Source organism: Protobothrops mucrosquamatus, unplaced genomic scaffold (assembly GCF_001527695.2).
Source record: "Protobothrops mucrosquamatus isolate PMUCROS unplaced genomic scaffold, P.Mucros_1.0 scaffold1908, whole genome shotgun sequence".
Classification (NCBI taxonomy): Eukaryota; Metazoa; Chordata; class Lepidosauria; order Squamata; family Viperidae; genus Protobothrops; species Protobothrops mucrosquamatus.
In genome coordinates, this window is record NW_015388032.1 from 23,892 (window position 1) to 43,599 (window position 19,708).

Genomic DNA, 19,708 nt, shown 5'->3' on the forward strand with positions numbered 1-19,708 from the left:
TTTTTTAAAAAGCCACATGCGAGACCCAAGACCGCAGGTGGATGGACAAGAGGCACGCGCGATGACCACCTCAGGAGTCTTGTCTGGGCTTCGGAGGAAGAGTACCGCTTCCTAATGGAATCCCGCTGCGTTCTTCTCCGCACCCCAAGCGTGCAGAGAGAAAGCTGGAAGCACACAGCAGGCAATGAAATAGTGAGACCATCCCCAGGAGGATAAAAAAAAACAAAAAAACAGGAAGACAACCACACTCCCTGCGCAACTTGGGGTGGGAGTAGAAAATTACCACAGCCAGCTCTGGAAGAGGAGGAGGAGGAGAAGTGGTAGACCAACCATGCAGGGTCTGGAAGGGGAACCGTTGGGACGGCTCTTGTCCGGGGTAAGGGGCCGGTTCCAGCCTGGTGAGGGCTGGAGGTCGTCATAGGGGCCTCCCCCTCCTGTAGAATTGGAGCACAAGGCCTCTTCGGGGATGGGCCTTGGAGGAACTGTCACTTGTTGAAGCTGTACTTCTGGGACTTTCCCCTTAATCCAGTCGGTGTAGACAGGAAGGCGGATGTAGACGCCCGGTCTATTGGCGGCCCCACAGTTGTCTCCCCAGCTCACCACGCCAGCAAGGAACCAGGCCTTGTCAACAAGACAGGAAAGGGGGCCTCCGGAATCACCCTAAGAAAAAAAGGAATTAAAGTCAAGTTGGGGTCTTTTTTGGGGGGGGGACAGAGAGTTGCAAAGGAAAAGAAGTAGGGACTCCGTAAGCATGCTCTCTGACAATACGAAGAGGGATCGGAAATGGAGAGAGGTTACAAGCAGTGCTTTTCAAACCGGGTAACTTTTTAAGATGTGTGGACTTCCAACTCCCAGAAATTCTCAGCGCTCTGGGAATTCTGGGAGTTGAAGTCCACACAACTTAAAGAGTGGCTAAGGTTGAGAAATGCTGGTCTAGCCTAAAGCTCTGAAAAACCCAACTGTTTATTAGCCTCGCTTGATAAAGAAATGCTCTCTCGTGCAATCCGAGTAAAATGACTGAGAACTCCTGCAGTTTTCAGGACCTCGTGTCCTACCACCATCACCACCACACTTGGCCAATGAATGGCACCCCCAACCACTTCTCCTCTCAGTGGCCTCACCTGACAGGCATCCTTCTTGCCTTCCGCAAAGCCAGCACACATCATGTCATTGTGGAGGGTGTGGGGCTCCTCAGGATCTGGGTTCCTTCTGTACAGGCACTTGCAGGTGTCTAGACCAATGATGGGCACTTCGAGTTGTTGAAGTGTCATAGGTGAGGGAAGACTCGCTACAGGGAAGGAGACAGTATAGCGTCAGTGTGGAAGCAAGGCCTCCCAAAGGATGTATCTCTAAGCGTTAAGTAGGAGGGACTGTCTTCCCTTGGGTGGGGAACCCAAACTAAGAAATGCTAGATTTCAGAACTTCCTGGAAGCCAAGTGGTCCTCCTCTACAACTGCTGACCAACCTCAGGTAACCAAAAGAGTATCTCCTCCTGGATTAATCCAACGTGGTTCTTAGCCCAGCACTTTCTCTCTCCCAACCAGATGTCTCTGGAAAGCTCCCAGAGCTAAGCCTGACTCCTTCTGTCATTACATCGCAGCTACCCTTTGTAGACTCCCTGTTTCCGACCCAGAAATAACATTACGTCTTCAAGACCACCAGTTCTTGATGGAGCTATTGTCCCTGAATGTCCCCAGTCCCCATCCAGTCCAGTAACCATCCCTATTCTTCTGGTAATGGACTCCACAGATCAATTACGGGCAGCGTGAAGAACGCCCTTTCTTTTCTCTATTCTAAATCTCTTCCCAGCTTCATTAGAGTCTTCCTGATCCAACTTTTTCCAGAGAAGAAGACAATCTCCCTGTCCATATTCTCCATGCCATATGTGACTTCCTATACCTGGATCAGTCGACATTTTTCCAAGCTAAACCATCCCAAACCGTTTCTTTTTCTAAAGCCTTTTCCTGTAAAGGAGGCATTTGGGCATTCTGAACGTTGACTTACATTCATCTGCATTTTCCCATTAATGGCTTCAAACTATTATCTAGGACAGTGATGGCGAACCTTTTAGAGACCGAGTGCCCAAACTGCAACCCCAAACCCACTTATTTATCGCAAAGTGCCAGGGCTGCATCAGCATTGTGGTGCCCTTGGGAGGGGGCAGGGAGGTGCCTCTGAGTGCCGCCTCTGGCACGCAAAATCTGGGGGCGCAAAAATGGGCCACCGTGCTGCAAGGCGCAAAAACGGGCGCTGCCGCACCGCGGGGTGCAGATACAAGGTGCTGCACCACGCAAGAACAGGGCAGGGCTAGTGAGTATCACGCAGGCACTAGCCCCACCCCATTTGCAGCACGTGCATGCTCGCGGCCCTGTGCACGCATGCACGCATGTAAAATGCTTCCCCCTCCCTTTTCTTCCAGTCCACCAATCGACAATGGTTGGTGACCTCTGCTCTACCACCTCTACTCAAGCTTGCTAGTCGGCTGCTTCACCTCCTTTGTGCTGGGCAGGGCTCCTGCTCCGGGCGGCGGGGGCGGCCTGATGGACCTGCTGCTGGCGGCGGTGGCGCGTGTGCCAACCGAGAGAGCGCTGAGTGACGCCTCTGGCACACGTGCCATAGGTTCACCACCACTGGTTTAGGAGAATCTGGCACTATAATTTCTGGCAACTAGGGCTGTTTGCAGCTCCTCAAAGCTATGACTGCCTTCTCTAGAAGTTTTCCAACTGCTGCTCTGTCTTTATTATCCGTGCACTACTAAAATTCCCCTGTTCATCTGTTTGTAACCTTTAATTGGGCAAAGCAGCGCATTGTAGGGCAATTTTTTTTTTTAATTATCCTACCTTGAATGAGCTAACTTAAAGAAAGCGTCCAAATCCAGGACCTATTATTCTGTGGGATTGAGATTTGGCCAAGTCACAGGATTGCCATTTCCAATGCTCCCTGCCAGCTTCCCACAAGTCATTGGGGAAGCCAGCAGAAAGTCGGAATTTGCTCCCACTGTTTTTCTGCCTGCCAATGGTCATTCTGTTTCTCAGTTTAGTTAATATCTCTCACACAATAACCCAACCGGTTCATGGATTGTCAATGATCATTATTACTAGAGGATGTCTTCTTTTATTTTCTTTTACATATTTATACCCTGGCAAGCTCCTCTTATTTTTGATTTTTAAAAAACGGTTCTTCTTCTTGTTGTTATGCCATATCCGTTATCGGACGTTGGCGATCACGTTGGCGATCCTGTTTTTATCAGCAGCTGCACGAAAAAGTGCGGCAGAGTTTTATCCCAACCAGTCCCTTAGATTTTGAAGCCACGATGTTCTTCTTCTGCCTGGACCTCGTTTGCCTTCCATCTTTCCCTGGAAGATTAAATAGAGTATGCCATATTTTTCTGGGTGTCGCATCACATGTCCGAAATATTCTAATTTTCATTTTTTAATTGTTTTGATGATTTCCCTTGGCTTTCCCAGGCGGCTAATCACCTCCTCATTTTTGATCCTGTCAACCCAGCTTATACGTAACAGCCGCCTGTAGATCCACATTTCAAATGCTTCTAGTCTCTTCAGGCGGCCTTCTGTCAGAGACCAACTCTCTACTCCATAGAGCAGGATAGGAAAAATATAGAATCTGACAAGCCTGATTTTAAGTCTTAGGCTTATGTCGTGACTGCAGAAGACCTTTTTCATTTTGAAGAATGCTGTTCGGGCTTTTCGGGCTTTTTAGACAAGGATAAAAAACGGATGCCATAGAAATATAGGTAGTTCTCGACCAGGACCACAATGGAACCCAAACTTTCTGTTACTAAGACAGCAATTTGTTTTGCCCCGTTTTAAGACGTCTCTTGCCAGACTTGTTAAGTGAAATCACTGTGGTTGTTAAGTCAGCAACACGGTTGTTAAGTGAATCTACCTTCCCCATAAACATCGCTGGTCAGAAGGGTGCAAAAGGTCATCACATGACCCCAGGATACTGCAACCGTCATAAATGTGAGTCGGTTGCGAAGCATGTCAATTTTGATCACGTGATCCCGGGTATGCCGCAACGGTCGTTAAGTGTGAAAAATAGTTCCAAGGCACTTTTTTTCAGTGCCATTATAACTTTGGTCACTAAATGAACTGTTGAAAGTCAAGGACTACCTGTAAAATGTTGGACACCCAAAATCAACTGCTCTAATATTAAACTGGACAAACATCATTTGGGATAAGAAGGGAATCCTGAATGTGGAAGAATTTGCAGCAAGGGAACCTGCATTAGATAGAAGCGGTTCACCATTTCAGATATATCAGCATCCTTGCATACTTTAAATCAGCCGCCTGGGAACGCCGAGGGAAATCATCAAAACAATTAAAAAATGAAAATTAGAATATTTCGGACATGTGATGCGACACCCAGAAAAATACGGCATACTCCATTTAATCCTCCAGGGAAAGATTGAAGGCAAACGAGGTCCAGACAGAAGAAGAACATCATGGCTTCAAAATCTAAGTGACTGGTTGGGACAAAAGTCAGCAGCACTTTTTCGTGCGGCTGCTGATAAAAACAAGATCGCCAACGTGATCGCCAACGTCCGATAACGTATATGGCACAAGAAGAAGATGGCATCCTTTGGGTACAACTGAAGCTACAAGCGCCACATTTATCCCGCTAGCTGGTGAGAAATTCTGGGATTTATACTACCACACCACCCAAAGGCGCTAGGTTTGGCAAAGAATAAGGATTACAGCCCTAGGTGGAATCTTTAGATAAAAATCTTTTGTCCTTACTAGCTGCAAGAACATTCCCCCAGCCGGTGACGGTGCAGGTCATGCCCTGTGGGAAGGTGACCGAAGAGGCAGGCAGGCAGATCGGCCGGACAGTCCGAGAATATGTAATGGGGGTTTTGAGTTTCACCAGGGCAATGTCCCCTTGAGAGCCTGCATCTTCATTGAAGTCAGGATGCTTAATCACCTCTTCTACTAGCGTCACTTGGATGTCTGGTGAGGGGTTTTTCAGCTGGAAGGACCCCAGTGTCACTTCATACATATCGATCAGATTCACCCTGCAGAGAGGAAGCTGGTTTACATCATTTCTGAGATTCTAAGACTGTAAGATCATCCCAAGTGCACTTAGATCCACCCTTCTCTTTCCAATGAGGGTCAAACAGATTCCCTAGTTCAGGGGTAGGCAACCTTGGCTCTTTTATGACTCGTGGACTTCAACTCCCAGAATTCCTGAGCCAGCCATGCTGAGGGGAAAGGGAGAGGTTTCCAAGCTGAGCCAGGCTGGCTCAGGAGTTCTGGGAATTGAAGTCCACGAGTCATAAAAGAGCCAAGGTTGCCTACCCCTGCCCTAGGAAGTAAGGCAATAATAATCTACCTTTTTCCCCGCAATGTTTAAATATATCCTACTTCTTAACAGTAAGACTGCATCAAGCTAGTATGACACATAGCCACAAACTGAACTGTACAGGTAGTCCTTGACTTACAACTGTTCATTTAGTGACTAGTCGAAGTTACAATGGCACTGAAAAAAGGGACTTATCGCCATTTTTCACACTTACGACCATTGCAGCATCCCCAGTGCCGTTGTAATCTTGAACGGCCACTAAGCAAGTTGTTGTAAGTCAAGGACTACCTGTACTTTCCTACTACTACTTTGCTCACAACCAACCTTGGAGGTGGGTTAGGCTGAGAGAGAATAATTGGCCCAAAGTCACCCAGCCAGCTTTCATGCCTAAGGCGGAACTAGAACTCACTGTCTCCTAGAGATTGGCTCAAAGTCACCCAGCCAGCAATAATAATAACAACAACAACATTGGAAGAGACCTTGGAGGTCATCTGGTCCAACCCCCTGCTCAGGCAAGAAACCCTATACCAGGGGTCTTCAAACTTGGCCCTTTTATGACTTGTGGACTTCAACTCCCAGAATTCCTCAGCCAGGTACGCTGGTGAGGAATTCAGGGAGTTGAAGTCCACAAGTCATAAAAGGGCCAAGTTTGAAGACCTCTGCCCTATACCATTTCAGACAAATAGCTGCCCAGTTTCTTCTTAAAAACTGGAGTTGGAGTTAAAAAAAGGGCTGGAGCATTCACAACTTCTGGAGGCAAATTGTTCCACTGATTAATTGTTCTAACTGTCAGGAAATTTCTCCTTAGTTCTAGGTTGCTTCTCTCCTTGATTAGTTTCCATCCGTTGCATAGAATAATAATAATAATAGTAAAGTTGGAAGGGACCTTGGAGGTCATCAAGTCCAACCCCCTGCTCAGGCAGGAAACCCTAAACCGTTTCGGACAAATGGCTGTCCAGTTTCTTCTTAAAAACTTCCAGTGTTGGAGCATTCACCGCTTCTGGAGGCAGGTTGTTCCACTGGTTAATGGTTCTAACTGTCAGGAAGTTTCTCCTTAGTTCTAGGTTGCTTCTCTCCTTGATTAGTTTCCACCTGTTGCTTCTTGTCCTGCCTTCAGGGGCTTTGGGGAATAGCTTGACTCCCTCTTCTTTGTGGCAGCCCCTGAGATATTGGAACACTGCTATCATGTCCCCCCTCATCCTTCTCTTCATTAAACTAGACATACCCAATGCCAGCAACCGTTCCTTGTATGTTTTAGCCTCCAGTCCCCTAATCATTTTTGTTGCTCTTCTCTGTACTCTTTCTAGAGTCTCAACATCTTTTTTTACATCGTGGTGACCAAAACTGGATGCTTAAGACAGGACTAGAACTCACAGTCTCCTGGTTTCTACCCTGGTGCCTTCACCACTAGACCAAACGTTCAAGGGATACTTGACTTACTTGGGGAAGCAATGTGCAGCTGTAACCAACCACTGGGGGGCAATGAGCGTTGCCCCACAGGCATGATTACCATTGAAGTTCAGGTTGGCCTGCCATGGCCACTGTCCGCTTCGAGCATCAGAACCGCCCACGATCCGTCCCATGGCAGGCACTCCACACAACACTGCAGACAGATGACATTTTCATGAGTGGGGGAAAAAAAGTCATTCTAGAAGTCATTGCATTGCCTCATTCATTGTTGGCCGTCAAGTATAGCCGTGGGATAAATTAGGAGTATGCTTCTGTTCCAGGGGAACTTAATAAGAAATATAATCAACAGCTACGAAATCTCTGTCCTTTACTTTAACAGCGCCTTCCTGTTTTTATTGCGGAAAAGGTAACGTGTGGAAGCACATGCCCGTAGTTACTTCAGTCTCGAAGGCCAAGAATAAATAAGTGAGACTCCCATTTTGAAAAGTCACAGAATTGAGGATTCCCATAGAAAGAAATATGATCATTAAACTATGATTGTTAGGGAAAAAAAAACCAAATCAGGATTTGAAGAGGGGAGGGCAGAGTTCAATTAGCCAGCAGGAAAACAGGAAAGGTAAGAGGACAGGTGGAATGTGCAACGTTCACAAATCTCTTACCTTGTGTGCTGGCCTCTTTCATGACTGCAGAATAGAAACAGGAACAAAACATGAAACAAAAGGGGGAAAAAACAATATTAGAAGGACATAAAGACACCTTGTAATGTCTCGGTTATGCTTCTTGTTTATGAAAAGTGGTTTATATAAACCACTTTTCATAAACAAGAAGGACACTCCTTTTCCCATTCCCATACAGGAAGTCCTCAACGTACAGTCACTTAGAGTTATGGTGGAGCTACCTGAGTGTACTTACAACTCGGATGCAGCTTTCCAGCGAACCACTGCTTCAGTTAACAACCACTTAATGACCATCACATAAAGTCATAAAGTTGGATTCCTCACGTGGGTAACCCAACTGACTACGATCACAGGTTATAACCATGATGGGAAAGCTGCATCCTGATCTAGGATCATAATTGAGCCCAAAATTTCTGCGACTAAGCGAGAGACTTCTTAAGGGAGTTTTGCCTCATTTTACGACCTTTCTTGCCACAGTTGCTCAGTGAATCCCTGCAGTTAAGTTAGTAACATGGTTGTTAAGCGAATCCGGCTTCCCTATTGACTTTGCTTGCCAGAAGGTCACAAAAAAGCGATCACGTGACCCCGGGACACTGCAACCGTCATAAATATGAGTCAATTGCCAAGCGTCTGAATTTTGATCACATGACCGTGGGGCTGCTGCAATGGTTGTAAGTGTGAAAAATGGTCATTAAGTCACTTTTTTCAATGCTGTTGTAACTTAGGATGGGTACTAAACAAATGGCTGAAAGTCAAGGATTGCCTAACTACACCTGTAGTGCGTTGCTTTAATGTACACAGGAAGTCAATTTTCCCTCGATTCTATTGGCCGTGTGGCCTTAACTCAGACATGTCAAACAAAAGGCCCGGGGGCCGGATGCGGCTCGCGAAGTGGTTTCATGTGGCCCGCGAAGCCATCCTGGACACAGTGAGGGAACGGCCCCCGCTGTCTTGGCCCTGGCCCAGGCCAGCCGGGAGCCAATGTACAATGTTGTGGTGGCCATCTATGCTGAAACGCATTCAGTCTTAGCTCCACAAGGCCGTCTGGAAACAGCGAGGAACCAGCCCCTGCCGCGTTGGCCCCGCCCCCTGGGTGCATGCTGGGGAGGTGTCACCCTTTGTGAGGAATGAAGAAATGGACCATGCCTTGGCGCTTGCCCCGGTCCCACCCTCTTCTGCCAGAGACCCTCAGATCTGTCCCACTCCTGCCCAGGCCCCCACAGGCCCCCTTGACGCGAACGATGTAGAGCTGGCCACGCCCACCCAGTAGGCCACACCCACTCTGTCCATGCCCACCCAGTAGGCTGCACCCCCCCTGGCCACACCCACCTGCCCCCCCCTAGGGCAACCGCAATGCTGATGCAACCCTCAATGAAATTGAGTTTGACACCCCTCTTAACTCTTTAATCTGGTCTTAATTTGGGCCCAAAGCTGGGCCACAACTTTTCTTTAGAAGCATCTTGGAGAAAAATGAATTGAGCACACTACACCAGCGGTTCTCAACCTATGGGTCGCGACCCCATTTGGGGTCGATCGACCATTTCACGGGGGTCGCCAAGCAAGGCTGTCCGCCATTTTTTTCCCCTTTTCTGGCGGGTGCCTTACCTCCCTTGAGCTGGGCCAGCTGGTGGTCGGCCTGCTCCGTCTCTGCCACTTGCCAGCTATGCCTCGGCCGGCGCAGGGGGCGGAACCACACATGCACGGCGCTCCCGTGAAGGGAAAGTCCTCGACTTACAACCGGTTGGGTAGTCCTTGACTTACGACCGGTTTAGTTCTCGACGTACGACCGGTTGGGGTTGCGGCATTAAAAAGGTTGAGAACCACTGCACTACACCTAAGAACTCGCTCAGGATACCTTCCCAAGCCCCTCTGCCTCGAACAGCGGGGCAACGGGTGGAAATCCAGCAGCAGTCTCCTTGAAGGAAGCTGCCCTCATCCCGTGCATTCTGCCTCTTTCACAAGATGCAGGAAACAGATCATAAAATATAAAGCCGCAACCATTTCTAGAGCAAAAGTCCCGTAGCAGACGGTATCAAAGCCCGTGTACTTTTCATTTTAGAAATTACACCGGGTGATATCATCAAAGTGACAGAGAGAGAAAGGTGATTTCTCGCCGGCTTTTCCAAGGTTTCTTCCTGAGGTTGCGCTAAGGGATCTGAGTCAGTCTCTTCTCTGCTCCTGCCCGGATTTCTCTTGCGGCAACTCTGCTTCCCGAGAATTTTATTTCCTGACCTGCGAGGCTACACCGAGCCAGAATGCGACAACTTGCCACGGCCAACTCACCGCGGGACAATTCAGTAATTCAATTTGATTATTTAAAATTATTTTAAATATTATTTTAATTTTTGTCGTTCGGACTTCATTTTGTCCCGCCTTTTGGCATCCTTTCTTTGATGATTCTATTCCACCATTTCTTCGATATTAGTGTAACTCTTCTCCCGTGGTGAGTTGGCCATGTCGAGTTGTCCTAGACCAGGGGTAGGCAACCTTGGCTCTTTTATGACTCGTGGACTTCAAATCCCAGAATTCCTGAGCCAGCATGGCTCAGCTTGGAAACCTCTCTCTTTCCCCTCAGCATGGCTGGCTCAGGAATTCTGGGAGTTGAAGTCCACGAGTCATAAAAGAGCCAAGGTTGCCTACCCCTGTCCTAGACCCCTACCAAACTTCTCTGAAGTCCATTCCAGTTTCAGCGGCATCAGGAACATAGGAAACATGGCCAAATCTTCTTCTTCTTCAATGCTCATTTCACCACTAACCCTATCATGCCTCACTGGCTGAAGGCTGAACCATGATAAGCAAAATTAAAATTAAACAAGCAGATTAAAGACCCAAGGAAGAAGGTGCATCAGCATACAACAAGGGCACTTCTGAAGCCCTGTTTTCAATAGTCAATCTCTCAAAAGCAGTTTAACAGAATAACAGCATTGGAAGGGACCTTGGCGGTCTTCCAGTCCAACCCCCTGCTCAGGCAGGAAACCCTATACCAGTTCAGACAAATGGCTGTCCAATCTCTTCTTAAAAACCTCCAGTGTTGGAGCATTCACCACTTCTGGAGGCAGGTTGTTCCACTGGTTAATTGTTCTAACTGTCAGGAAATTTCTCCTTAGTTCTAGGTTGCTTCTCTCCTTGATTAGTTTCCATCCGTTGCTTCTCGTCCTGCCTTCAGGCGCTTTGGAGAATAGCTTGACTCCCTCTTCTTTGTGGCAGCCCCTGAGATTTTGGAACACTGCTATCATGTCACCCCTAATCCTTCTTTTTATTAAAGTAGATGTACCAAATTCCAGCAACCAGCAATCTTTATATGTTTTAGCCTCCAGTCTCTTAATCATCTTTGTTGCTTTTCTCTGCAGTCTTTTTAGAGTCTCAACATCTTTTTTAAATTGTGGAAACCAAAGCTGGATGCGGTATTCCAAGTGTGGTCTTACCAAGGCATTAGAGAGTGATATTAACTCTTCTCGTGATCACTGAATCGCTCTCCTGAATCTCTGCCCTGTCCCAGTCCTGCATTGTCAAAATATCCTCTCAGCTCCATTCCACACAAAAGTGAAAATATATTACTTATATGCACCTATCCACATCCTTTTTTTTGTTATATATATTTTGTTTTATCAACAAGAATTAAATGCAAAACAGAAAAACATAACTAATAACAAAAAGAGGGGGGGAATTGTGGACAAAAAAGGGGGGGGAAATGACCCAAATATCAAATAAATCTAAGATCAAACATAATCCACCCCGGCTGGATGCTGAAAATAAAAATAAAAAAACCCTGATAGATTCTCCTCCCCTTACATCAGGGGTTCCCAACCGGGGGTGCGAGAAGATATTCCAGAGGGTGCGATAACTTGGGTTTAGAAATTTCAAAATTATAGTGTATATGCATAATTCGTTGCCGTTATTTCGAACTTTTGTAAGGGATGCGAGAATATATCAGAAGCGTTCTAAGGTTGCGGGGTATAGAAAAAGTTGGGAACAAGTTTTATTAAGTTTTTTATTAAGTTTTTACAACAAAGTGCTTAGGAAGCAACGTGGTGATCAGGTAATCAATTATCCAAAAAACCAAAACATTTATATATAAAATGTTCTATAAAAAAAAAGAAAAGAAAAAGTTGGGAACCACTGCTTACATAATGGATCTACAGATAGTTATAAGCTTTCCCATCCTTATTTAACAAAAATACTATATTTATTAAATAAATGAATATTCCAGATGAGGGGATCTCTATCTGATAATCAAATCAACCACACCCATCCACGTCCTTATTTTCATATCATGTGTATCATGATTGGTTTCTGCATGTGCAATACAAGAACATTCCAGAGAATTCCAGAACATCCGTTCCTCCTCAGAGGGGAGCTTCCCAATTATTCTGAGGGTGGTTCAGTCCTTCTCCAAAAATTATCTTCTCTACCTAGAAATGGTTTGTGATGCCCGGGATAGGGGATAGGTTTTGCATTAATTAGCCTTGTTCTATGTGTAATACACACATCGCAGCGAAATGGGCGGCAAACAAATTGAATAGATAAATAAACAACATATCTAAACAGTTCTTAAGAAGGGGAGCTGCAAGGTCATCAAGCAAGCCCTGCAAAAGTGGCCGAGGCTCAGAAGATGGGAGGTGAACTGAGGCAAAATTCTTACAAATGGAGAATGAACCCACCCACCCCCCATCCCCACTTCATAGAGTCATGGTGTTTCAAAGAAAAAATGAAAAGAAAATGTTATTTTTTTCTGTTGTTTCAACTATTCCATTGCTGAACCACAAATAAGTCTGAGGGGTTCCTTGTTGCTCTCTGAGTTCGGTTGTCTTCTTGAAGACATTTCATTACCCAACTAAGTAACATCATCAATTCTAGCGCTGAATATCATCATACCTAGCACTAATGAGATTGGATTAATAAAACATCTGCAAGAAAACCACCAAGATCAGACCGCACCAGGGATCCCACAGTTCAGCCCTGAGCCACAAATATTCTCTTCTATTGGTATAAATAAGTCTGTTCAGTTCTTGAACACTGCTGATATTATGGGACTACAGAAGTCTGAACTGAACTAGAATTTCCTTGTCAGACTTTACTCTAAGTTCAACAAGCATCTATAAATTAGAGGTGAAACGACTTGGACAGATGATGAGGCGCAATTATTCCATAATCTCAGTACCTCTGTTGAAAAGATTGAGGCATGACTACCCTGAGACAGGTAGATTAACCTCTCTTAATCAAATGCTGGCAGGGGATAATGGAAATCAGAGACCAACACATCTGGAGGCCACTAAGAGAAGCTGAACTAGATAATCAAAAATGGGCTTTTGACCAACTATCATTCATCCTTTTTCATCCAGCAGCATCTCTGTACAGCCAATGTGATGTCAATGTTCATCCATCGATGCCATGTGGCATTTGGGGATCCCTGCTTTATTGCACATAAAAATATTTGGCCCAACCATCCTGATCTCCTATGGTACGATTTTTGAAACAACATCCTTTTGGGGGGGACACCGCGTTTACTGCTATGTCTGCAGCACAACCTCAGCATGGACTGAGGTTTCTTGTCACACAAATCTGCTCCCACGTCGAGCAGAGTCCTCAGCACAATGTAACACCTTGAAAAAGGCCCTTGTCAAAGCTGATATCCAGTAGCTACTTTGTGGGCTTCAAGCCAATCCTGTTATCTGATCCTTCATGACAAAACTGTGGCTGCATGAGCAACAAGGATGTCTAAAAACAGATCCAGGCGGACTTGTTAGGTTACCTGTTCATGACGTTCAGGCCTGCCACACCCTTGAGGAGGAAAAGTCATTGAAAGAAACTGGCCTGACCTACTCATGCCCTCTTACACCAACCCACCTGCCAGGGCTCAACCCTAGCAAGAACTGAATACCTGCGGGACACACTTGTATTACATTCTTTATTATTATTATTATTATTATTATTATTATTATTATTATTATTATTATTATTATTATTATTATTATTATTATTATTATTCTCGGAGCCATCAGCAAATGACACCCAACGTTACTTCTCAGGGTGTTAAAATGCTGACGTGGCTGGTTCCAAATACAGGTAGTCCTCGACTTACGATCACAACTGAGCCCAAAGTTTCTGTTATTAAATGAGACATTTGTTAAGTGAGTTTGCCCCATTTTACAACCTTTCTTGTGCCTCAGTTGTTAAGTGAATCACTGCAGTTGATAAGTTAGTAACATTGTTGTTCAGCGAATCTGGCTTCCCCATTGACTTTATCAGATGGTTGCAAAAGGGGATCACGTGATCCCGGGACACCGCAACCGTCATAAATACATGCCAGTGGTCAAGCATCCGAATTCTGATCACGTGACCCTGGGGATGCTGCAATAGTCGTAAATGTGAAAAACAGTCTTAAGTCACTTTTTTGAGTGCCGTTGTAAGTTTGAACAGTCACTAAATCAACTGTTGTAAATCAAGGACTACCTGTAAACCATTTTTTTTAAGTCAAGAAATAAAAAGGCCAAGAGACATCCATTGTTTTCTCCTTTCCCTGTGAACCTGGGAGGTAGAATTTCAACAAATGCGCTTGTTCTCAACAAGAACAGGCACAGCTGTCCTATCATTTGGCATCTCTGTTAGTAGGAAGAACACAAGTACAAGAAAAATCTGAATTCTCCGAGTGCTGGGAAAATTATCTAATTCAATCCTTCGCATCTCCAAATTAGCAATCCAGGACAATCCCTATCAATCAGGTACTAGCTTTAACATTGTGCTAAGTCACTGTTACTTTTAATCATGGTTTGACCAACCCATTCTATCCTTGTTTCAACTTAGCAATAAACTCTAAACCTTGGTTTACATGCCATGATGGCTGGTTTACATGCCATGATGGCTGTTTACATGCCATGATAGGGGTTCATGGATCTTACTAAGCTGTAACTAAGCAAGTCATATCATGTCTCAACGCAATGCATGAACCAACCTGATATAAATTGATTTCTTATTGACTAATAAGTTTTTGCAGATCTCAGTTGCTGAGAGTAATTTAAATTTGTGTTTAATGTTTTATGAAATTATTTCCCCCCCTCAATTTTGACAACCTAAAATACAAGGACGCATCAAACTCCAGAAAATTACATCCCATTATTTTTGTATCAGAGTTTGGAGGTTGTGGCTCAAGGTCAAGAAAAGGATGCTGTTTACAGGTAGTCCTCAACTTACAACCTCAACTTACAACCACCACCAGCAACATTTCTATTGCTAAATGAGACCATTGTAAATTGAGTTTTTATAACTCTCTTGCCATAGTTAACTGAATTACTGCAGTTGTTAAGTGAACCTAGCATCCCCACTGATTTTGCTTGTCAGAAGGTCGTAAAAAGGGATCACACTGCAACCGTCATAAATATGAGTCAGTTGCCAAGCATCTGAATTCTGATCACGTGACCGTGGGGGATGCTGCAATGGTCATAAGTGTGAAAAATGGTCATAAGTCACTTTTTTTCAGTGCCATTGTAACTTTGAACGGTCACTAAATGAACTGTTTTAAGTCAAGGACTACCTAGACCAGTGATGGTGAACCTATGGCATGCATGCCAGAGAGGGCACTCAGAGCCGTCTCTGTGGGCACACATGCTGCCACCGCCAGCTCATGCAGGTCCATTAGGCCAGGGCTTTTCAACCAGTGGTATGGGTACCACCTGTGGTACATTGACACCTGGCAGGTGGTACGCGACCATCCTAGAAAAATTGTAGCGGGGGAGGGGAATGAGCTGAACCAGTGGCAGCACCACACAAGCCTGAGCGAGAGACGGCTGGAACTGCAGGGCTGTCAGGGCTCAGCGGAAGCGCCAGGATCAGCGCCAGGCTCCAGCTGGAGTTCAGTGCCAGGCAGCGCTGATCCTGGCGCTTCTGCTGAGCCCAGAAGAAGCGCCAGGATCAGCTGGGATGTTGCAGCATCTCCAGGGTCTTGTGATTTACATTCAGATGCTTGGCACAGTGTCCCAGGGTCACGTGAAGTGACCAAAACCTGCTACAACCACCCAGCAGACGGGGGGAATAAAAACCAAACACCCCCACCCCACCCCCGCTGCCAATCCTCAACAGAAATGCTCACAACAATGAAAACCTCGGACAGGAGGAAGAGCGCCTCCGGGCGGGCCGGCAGGTGTCTTGCTCGGCTATGGCTTGGGGGGCACTTTTTTCAGTGCCATTGTAACTTCGAACGGTCACTAAGTGAACTGTTGTAAGTCGAGGACTACCTGTACTTTATCACTTTTTTCCTTTTTTTTTTTGGGGTCATCAAGTTTTTGACCCCTTGCTAGGCGACTGGTGGTACTCGGATGTTGCCATATCCTAAAAGTGATACAATGGGTGAAAAGGTTGAAAAGCCCTGGCCTAGATGCTCCAGTGGGGGCTTCTATACTGGAAGTTTCTTTTACTGAGAGCACATCAAAGGAGAAGGCGAGGCTGGCTATTTACCGCTGGCACCCGGAGCTGGCACCCGGAGCGGCAGCCCCACCCAGCACAAAGGAGGCGAAGCAGCTGGCTAGCAAGCTCGAGTAGAGGTGGTAGAGCAGGCCCCCATGCGCTCGCTGGCCTCTGTGCGCGGGGGCTGATGGTGTCAGGCAGCAGCAGCCCCTGCCTCGCCTTGCCCCGCAGCAATGGCACCCCTGCCTCACCCCGCAGGATGAGCCTCCTGACGACTGCCCCACCCACCAGAGACCCCCTCGATCTCCCCCAATCCTGCCCAGCCCCCACAGGAGTCCCCCCCACGAGCAACGTCAAGGCGGCCACGCCCACTCCAGCCACGCCCACTCCGTCTGCCATGACCACCGCAGCCGTGCCCACCCAGTGGGCCACGCCCACGCCCACCCCCACCGAGGGCTCCACAATGCTGATGGGGCCCTGGCACTTTGCGATACATAAGTGGGTTTTGGGTTGCGGTTTGGGCACCCGGTCTCTAAAAGGTTCACCATCCCTGACCTAGACTTTATTCTTACGTTCCAGGACTGAGCACTGCTAGTGCTGACGGAGTGAGCCCTTGAGGGCAAAGCATCTTGTATCTTATTTTGTCTGATTACAGACCTCATGGCCAACTGCAGGCTTGAAAGGACAGACAAACGTAAACACACGTGCAGAACATTCCAGGAACCGCTTGGATTTTAATGCCACCTCTACGAAGTGTATTTGAGTTTCAGCTTTGGTGGAAGAAGATAATGCAAGTTTCAGAAGCCAGCCCCCCTTGGCTGGATCATTTGTATAAAAGACTTGGGTGTAGCTACCAAAAAGGAGATAATGCTCTCCCCCCCACCCACCCCCCAGGCATTGCAAGAACGCATTTCCCTCCGGAAGGGAAAAAAAAATCTCACTTCTCACCTCTAACAGATACCATTATATTTCTACATCTGTTGGAAAGGACGTTGAAGGCTTGGAAGGTGCGCACAAACGGTTAAACCTTTTTCAAAGAGTAACTAAAAAGGATCTTAACACATCAGACCAGAGGTTCCTATTCTGACAAGCCCTTCCTTTTAAATGCTTAGCGCAGAGTAGTGTTGCAGCTTTCCTTCTAAAATTCCGGCAGGCAAAAAAATACAGCCGGCGCAGCTTTTCCAGGGCTAGAGACGTGACAACTAAGCAACTTTCCTTGGGGAACATCTTCCTAAAAGTAGGAAATCTCCAGGGGGAGGGAGGGAGGGAGGGAGGGAGAAAATAAGATGGCAACTCTTCTTCCTTAAGACATTCCAAGGAACATTTCCTCCCCTTTCTCTTTCTGTCTGTGTTTTCCCCCATGCACAGACCTTTGCCCTCTCGCAATCTTCTAGGCAAGGCACCCTTTGCTAGTCATGCTCAAAAGCTGGTTTCAGGAAGAAGGGTGGGAAAACAAGAAGTGTTAAGCCTAAAATAAAACCCGAGAAGAATTGAGGGCTTTTCAGCCCAAGCATTCGGAAAGAAGAACTGTCACCTCACCCCTCTAGCAGAGGACTGCACTAAAAGCACAATTCCATACAACTCAAAGCCAGAACAAAGAATACAACGTTTTTTGGGGGGGTTCTCCTTTAATCATCACAAATTAGCTTAAGACTTCAATTTGAAATCCTGCCTCCAGAAGCTGTGAATGCTCCAACACTGGAAGTTTTTAAGAAGAGACTGGACAACCATCTGTCTGAAACGGTACAGGCTTCCTGCCTGAGCAGGGGGCTGGACTAGAAGACCTCCCAGGTCCCTTCCAACTCTGTTGTTCTGTATTCTGTATTCTTTTCTGATCATACCACCTTGGGCAGATCTTTCAAAAGAAGATCCAAATTAAGCCTGGAACCGTGAGAAACAGAATTAAGGAAAGGATTTCTTCAAGCAGGACATCTTTCCGTGGGCAGGAACAACCAACCCCCTTAAGGCCTTAGGCACAAGAAACATCAAGCTTTAAAAGCTAAAAAAAACCCAGGTAAGCTACGATCTCTCTGTGTTAAGAAATACATATATTTCTGGATACAACGGCCAGGGGTGAATCTCAGGGCTGCCACGAGCACAATCTGCATTCAACCCCCGATTGAGCCCACCTCCCTTCTCTCCGACCCAAGCCACCAAGTTCTTCACTGCCCCCTAGGGTTGCCAGGTCTGCTTCCAAAAAATAGCGGACAAGCGGGGTGGGTGGGTGGTGAAGTAGTAAAAAAAAAGTAGACTGTACAGCTTTAGGTTACGTACCATTTCATCATAAAGCTTTTGAATAAAAAACAAACGTCCACTGTTTTGTGAAAAAAGATAGCGAACATAATGTGAAAATAGTGGACTGTCCACTCAAATAGTGGACACCTGGCAACCCTACTGCCCCCCCAAGCAAGGAAACGCTCTCTGACGCCCTTCCCCGCTCTGCAAAACGCCAACTTGGCTCCTAGAGCCTTGAGGACTGGAAACTTGAAAGAGCCGCCCCGGCCAAAGGAAACTGGCGGCGGTTGTTAGCCACTCAGCCCGAAGCCTCGTCTGCTGCCAAACGAGAGTCGGCTCCAAACCGGGGCGGGATCGCGAGAAGTGGCCCGCGGCCAAACTGCAAGGTGCGCGGAGACGCAACAGGAGAGGAGCAGCCCGCTGCCTTTTCAAGGCGCCCCAGACGGCTCCTCCGCCGCCGCCTCCTCCTCTACTTACCGCCGGCGACGAGCAGCAACGACAGGAGCCCGGCGAGGCTCAGGCCACCCGGCAGCCCCTCCATGGCGGGACCCAGGTGGATCGACGGCGGCGGCGACGACGACGCTGCCCACTGAAGAGAAGCGGCGAAGGGAGCCCAGCGGGAGGATCCTTCGAACAGCCCGGCCGGCAGGTGCACTGAGGCGGGAGGCGGCGTTCGCGGCTCTACCTTCGCCGGTGACGGACAAGCCGTCTAACCTGTCGGGGAAGGGCTGTCCTTCGGGCCGGAGCCAGTAAGAAGCGGCAGACACGCTCTCATTTGCATAGGGGCGGTCCTCCCTCACCTGGCGGGCGCCGCAACCTGGTTGCTGGCTTTAAGCTTTGGGGGGGGGCGGTCAAAGCAGACCCTGGCCTTTTCAGTCTACGAGGTTCAGCAACGAACCCCCCAAATTGAGTTTTCCCCGGCCGGGGCTTTTGGGAAGAGGCATCTGAAGGATCACCCTGCTAGCTTCCCCCTTGAGGCTTCTCTAAGGTTTGGTGGAAATGGTAATGGGTCGTCAAAAGGCAAAGAGGCTCTAAAATAGCGGGGTTTTTTTTAACATCTTGGCCATTTTAAGATGGGTGGACTTCACGGCTGGCTGGGGAATTCTGGGAGTTGAAGTCTACCCGTCTTAAAGTGGCCAAGATTAAAGAAGAGGGAGTCAAGCTATTTTCCAAAGCACCTGAAAGGCAGGACAAGAAGCAACGGGTGGAAACTGATCAAGGAGAGAAGCAACCTAGAACTAAGGAGAAACTTCCTGACAGTGAGAACAATTAATCCAGTGTTTCTCAACCTTGACAATTTTAAGGCATGTGGACTTCAACTCCCAGAATTCCACAGCCAGCATTGCTGGCTGTGGAATTCTGGGAGTTGAAGTCCACATGCCTTAAAATTGTCAAGGTTGAGAAACACTGATTAATCAGTGGAACAATCTGCCTCCAGAAGCGGTGAATGTTCCAACACTGGAAGTTTTTAAGAAGAGACTGGACAGCCATTTGTCCGAAATGATATAGGTTTCCTGCCTGAGCAGGGGGTTGGACTAGATGACCTTCAAGGTCCCTTCCAACTTTACTATTATTATTATTATTATTATTATTATTATTATTATTATTATTATTATTATTACAAAAGACAGTTGGAGAAGGTTACACTAGTAAAGAAGCTAACA

The 19,708-nt window shown here is 46.9% G+C and overlaps 1 protein-coding gene across 1 annotated transcript; it reads right to left on the minus strand.

The window, feature by feature from the left end:
• Window positions 1-3: 3 nt before the first annotated feature.
• On the minus strand, window positions 4-18,641 carry LOC107294320 (prostasin-like). Its single transcript, XM_015823547.1, has 6 exons — window positions 18,522-18,641; window positions 7,392-7,415; window positions 6,763-6,925; window positions 4,761-5,035; window positions 1,122-1,288; window positions 4-660 (listed from the first exon to the last, which is right to left on the minus strand). Exons 1-6 carry the CDS (start codon window positions 18,583-18,585, stop codon window positions 280-282), a joined length of 1,074 nt encoding a protein of 357 aa, XP_015679033.1. The 5' UTR covers window positions 18,586-18,641; the 3' UTR covers window positions 4-279.
• Between the last annotated feature and the right edge of the window lie 1,067 nt (window positions 18,642-19,708).

Bases quoted from the DNA above. Each gene is read 5' to 3' on its own strand.
- LOC107294320 (XM_015823547.1), bottom strand. From the start codon at position 18,585: ATGGAGGGGCTGCCGGGTGGCCTGAGCCTCGCCGGGCTCCTGTCGTTG. The intron at 6,926-7,391 runs GTAAGAGATTTG...ATCTGTCTGCAG, and splicing joins GAAAGAGGCCAGCACACAAG to TGTTGTGTGGAGTGCCTGCC. The intron at 1,289-4,760 runs GTAAGGACAAAA...CCTTCCCTGTAG, and splicing joins GGGGAATGTTCTTGCAGCTA to CGAGTCTTCCCTCACCTATG.